This window comes from Pteropus vampyrus, unplaced genomic scaffold (genome assembly GCF_000151845.1).
Source record: "Pteropus vampyrus isolate Shadow unplaced genomic scaffold, Pvam_2.0 Scaffold253, whole genome shotgun sequence".
NCBI lineage: Eukaryota > Metazoa > Chordata > Mammalia > Chiroptera > Pteropodidae > Pteropus > Pteropus vampyrus.
Window position 1 is genome coordinate 359,430 of NW_011889034.1, and position 4,780 is coordinate 364,209.

General features: G+C 63.9%; 1 protein-coding gene across 1 annotated transcript in view; it reads left to right on the forward strand.

Moving 5' to 3' along the window:
- MAEA (macrophage erythroblast attacher) overlaps positions 1 to 4,774 on the forward strand; it is a 10,423-nt gene extending 5,649 nt beyond the window's left edge. The window contains exons 4-5 of the mRNA XM_023520221.1: positions 2,636 to 2,712; positions 3,800 to 4,774. Coding sequence (XP_023375989.1) covers positions 2,636 to 2,712; positions 3,800 to 4,445 — 723 coding nt within the window. The 3' untranslated portion in view covers positions 4,446 to 4,774. The remainder of the gene's footprint in view (positions 1 to 2,635; positions 2,713 to 3,799) is intronic.
- The last annotated feature ends 6 nt before the right edge of the window (positions 4,775 to 4,780 follow it).

The following is a 4,780-nucleotide window of genomic DNA, read 5'->3' on the forward strand; positions in this document are numbered from 1 at the left end:
CAGCTTTTCTTGCGCCCCACAGCAGTTTAGAAAACGGGCCTTAAGTTGCAGAGTGCAGCTGTGCTCGAGGAAAGGTGTTTCGCCATGGGGCAGGCACGTTGAGCACGTAGCCTTCGTGCTCCGTGAGAAACCTGTTCTGTTCTCTAAGCTGAGCTCCTTTAACCCCTCCCCGGTTGAGTTTGTCGTGTGCACATAGTGACCAGCCAAGGGTGACACTCTCTGCCACTCAGGGCCGCCAAAGTGAGCATGACGCGAAGCCGGGACGGAAAAGTAGAGTGGCCAGTGGCTCCCCTAAGGAAAGTGAGGATCTTGGTATGGAAACCATAAAAGGAAAGCCAGAATTGGTACGTAACACTCGCTCCGCTCTCCTGCTCCAGCCCCACAGCCCGGACCCCAGCGGGAACCAGGTCGGAGGGAAGTGGGCTTCCCAGACCCATGGCTGCTGGGCGGCGCGCGGTCTCAGGCGGGGCCGAGTGCACCGTGGCCGTTGAACTTGGGGTACAGCAGTGTGCTCATAGACACCACCCCAACAGACTGGGACGCCCGGCTGCTTGCACAGCCTGTGTGTGCGCGTGAGCTCATGCACACGGTTGCACACACAGGCGGGAGGGAAGAGGGGCCTGGGGGGCTCGCCGGGAGCCAGCGGGAGCCCTCAGACCAGTCAGGAGACTCCCAAGGAGGAAAGAAGCTTTGAGACCCATTTCACGTAGCCGGAAGGTGCTTCTGAGGTAGTCATTGTGTCCAGGCAGTGGCTGTTGACTGAAGTCTCTAGACGCTTGAGGACGCGGGCTCAGTGACCCGTGATGGTGCTGCATGTCAGCGTTCAGTGCTCAACACGGTCCTCTGGAACCGTGGTGTGTACACTGGAGTCTGAACACCCAGGTGTCAGTCAGCATGTGTGCACATGTGTTCGCCTGCTGTGGGCAGCAGAAGCCAGCCCTCACCTGGCGTCAGCGGGTCCTGTGCTCTGAATGAGAGGACACAGCGACACCAGTCGTCCCGCTCACTGGCTGATGGAACGAGCTGAGTTCTTGTGGTGCGTCGTCAGCATTAGGACGAAACTGTGTTGAAGACGTGACTCAGGCCCCGGGGTGTTTGAGAGTCAGCCCGGTGGAGCAGGCGGTCGCGTGACAGTGGCCGGGCTCAGCACAGCACTGCTGGTCCGGGTGTCCACCCAGGCGGCGCCCACCGGGCAGGCGGGGCCTCTTCCCACGAGTCTGGCATTTGAAGGGACCATGTTCCTCTCCACTGGCTTGTGCCACGCCTGCCACTCAGCACACGGCAGCTGCCCCACGGGTCGGGGACAGGCAGGAGGTCTGCCTGTGCGTGCGGGAGGGTGGGCGGGGCCGGCGGCTCTCTGCCCCTCTGCCTGGCCGGCTGGGGTCTGGGCAGCAGGTCAGCACGCTCCGCCCCAGTGTCCGTGGGGCGGGCCAGGCCTAGGGAGTCACTGCTGAGCCGCAGGGGCTGCGTGCGGCCTGGAGGCTTGGACAGAGAAGTGCACGTGGTCGGTCAGCGTTGCATTTCAGCTTTGGCCGTTTGGGGTTGACTGACTTGCGGTGGACAGCTCCGTGCATGCTGGGAGCTGGCGCTGGGGAAATCCAGATGACGGGAGCGAGGGCCCGAAGGTTTGCTTCCCGTCCTATCACTGTAGCGTAGTTGAGTTTCCTGTTGGAAATGTGGAGTGTTGACTGAGATCACATGGAAGATGATGCAGCTTAAATCACTGCTCCCGTAGCGGGATCCAGTTTTTTCTCTTAGGTTGCAAAAGTTAGTTTTGCCTGCTCGCTCCTACTCCCAGCCACAGCAGCTTTAGCCCAAACTAGTGGGTAGTGCTAAGAGCTCAGTCAGCGTTTGCGTTTCTGTATGAATGACCCCGTGGGCTGTACATCTGTTAGCACCCTTCCCCCGCCCCGAATCTCCCATGCAGCCTTTGGATGGACTGACTGTCGCCTAGAGACACAGCTGCCCAAGGCCCCGCGCACACCCTCAGCCAGTCCCGGGCTTCTGACCAGCTCTCACCACCTGCCCACCCCGCCCAGTCCCGCCAGCCCCCCTCTCCTGGGCCTTTGAAGGGCTTCTTCCCTCTGTCCAGAATGCTCTCCCTAGGTGTCCGTGTGGCCCCGCCCCCCAGGAGGCCCCACCCAGTGATCCCTGCTCCTCCCACTGGGCATCCGGGCCTCAGCATGGGGTCTGGCCTGCCTCCCTGCATCAGCCCCTGGCACGGTGGGACAGACGAGCAGGTCAGGATGCATGTGACTTTGATCCTGTCGTTCTGAGGCCCATGAAGGTTGGTGACAGAGGAGGAAGGAGTGAGCACCATGTGCTGCCGGCGTGGGGAGGGTCCATCCTCCGCGTGGTCACTGCTTACGTGGGAAGTTGGGTCCCATGCTCTCTGTGAACTGCTGGCTCCTGCTAGCCTAGTGGGGACTCCCGGTGGCTCCTCCCTCTGCTCATGCCTGTCAGGCTGCCCGGCCTTTCCCCAGGTGGCCGTGCCGCTCCCGCCAGCTCACGAGGCTTCGCTGCGAGAGGCTGGGCCAGACCGGGGCAGGCAGGCAGCCGCCTGGTTCCGGCCCCCGCTACCGTCTCATGGGGGCTGCGGCTGCAGCGGCTGAGCCTTGCCCGTCTCTCCCCTCAGAGCTGCCTGGAGTTCAGCCTCAGGGTCCAGGAGTTCATCGAGCTCGTCCGGCAGAACAAGAGACTGGACGCCGTGAGGTGCGCGCTCCACGTGGGGGGCCAGGGTGGGAGTCTCGGCCTCCCGCCTCTGTGCCTGGGACCGAGCAGCGGGCGTGGGCCCCGTCTTCTCACTGGGAAGTGCTGTGAGCTCCATAGCCCAGGAGTGTCCTGACGTGGCTGTCCTCCATCAGGTCCCAGGGTCCCCGGGCTGGGGGGTTTCTGTCGTGCTCATCGGAGACGGCAGCGACAGCACACAGAGCGTCCTGGGTTCCTGGGCTCGTCCTTGGGTCAGGCCATGGTGACATCAGCCTGGCATTCCAGGCGGGACAGGGATGCTGGCCATCACTCCCGCTTGGGCTGACTGGGCGCACGGTGTCGCCAGAGGAGAGCCCCCAGGGCAGGGGGTAAGAGTCTCCCTGGTCCAGCCACAGGCAGAGGCGGCCCCTGCGGTGCCACTGTGCGGCCGCTGCCCTGCCGAGCTTCCTGCCCGGTTAGACCTTGGCTCCGAGCCCGAGCAAGAGCCGTGAACGCAGTGAGCGAGAGTGCCTTGTGGGGCCACCTGTCAGCAGGGCCACCGCGAGGCCCAGCCCGCAGGCTCCATTTCTCTCACGTGCTTGTCTTCTCTGACCCATGTCTGGCCACCCCAGGAGGGTGCTGGCCGGAGAAGGGTGGCTCCAAGAGCACGGGCGGGCCGAGGCGTCCGCGAGGGCAGGAAGGGCGAGTGTGCGGGCGCGCGGAGCATGGCATCCTGTGTCCAGGGTCTCCTGGGTCAGGGTGGGCGGTCACTGCAGGCTGGGAGGGCCGGACCGCCTGGTCTCCTGGGGCCATCGGGTGGCGTCCGGGTGCTGTGTGCAGCCCTTGGGGTTCGGGGTCACTGGAAGGGCTCGGAGGGGCCCTGCGTGGTCGTCTCCTCTATGGCATTCTGCACTTAGCAAGCATATCGTGCGGTGCCCCATCCCTTTGAGGGGTGCGGACATCTGCGCCTCTGAGCGTCCGGGTGCGCGTTGGGCCCCTGGTGAGCCGTGTTCCTGGTGGACCCTGGCCCAGGTCACTGAGTGTAGGCTGTGAGCTCAGGTTCTTGAAGTTGAAAATGCAAACTTAGAGGAACCAAAATATTGTTTTCTAGACACGCACGAAAACACTTCAGTCAGGCCGAAGGGAGCCAGCTGGACGAGGTCCGCCAGGTCATGGGCATGCTGGCCTTCCCGCCAGACACGCACATCTCCCCCTACAAGGTAACCTGTGCCCGGGGCCCGCGGGGGCTGCGAGGGTCCGGGCCCTCGTCACTTGCACAGTCCAGGTCACCAGTCAGGCCGAGCAGGCCTTTTCCCGTCGCGTCCCCGTTTTGCTTCAGGGAGTTAGGGTCAGAGGAGCTGTCAGTGGTTTGGCCTGCAGGCACGTGCCTGGTCTCAGCGTGTCACCTGCTTCCGCACCTCATCCGGGTCCCTGGGCCATGCCCTTCAAGTTCTCTCCCAGACAGGCTTTTCCCCTTTGGCACTGTGGACAGGCTGAGAATGTTCCAGATCCCCAAGTCCTGCTCCTCTGGACGAACAGTCCGACTTGTAGGCACTCCCGTCGTCTCGTGTTCCCCTGTAAATAAACACTCCAGAAGCCGCTGCACCTTCAGCTCAGAAGCAGTCCAGGCGGGCCTCCACGGGTGCAGGCCCGGCCCTGTGCCTCCCACGGGCCGCCGTCCCCTGCTTCCCGTGACAGGCCCTCCTGCCAGCTCCACCACTGATGGCCTTTCCCATCCTTTGTCCACGTTCACCTGAACACCAAGCCCGTGACGTCTGTTCCCGGCAGTGCAGCCCGCTCCCCCGCCTCTGCCTGTCACTGCCCCGAAGCCGCGTCCACGCTGCCATCCCCGGCACACCGCACCCCTCCCGTGCTCGTGTTCGTCTCGGCCCGCTCCGGCTGCTGCACCGAACTCCGCAGACACTCAGAGCAGCAGCAGCTTAGCCTCTCATGGTCCTGGGGGCTGGACGTGTGAGGCCAGGCGCCCACACGGTCAGGGGGACCGCTGCTGGGTGTGGGCTTCTCCCATGTCCTCTGGGGGCGAGGCTGTCCACTCCGGAGCCATGAAGCTCAGTGCTCTCCTCGTGGGCCG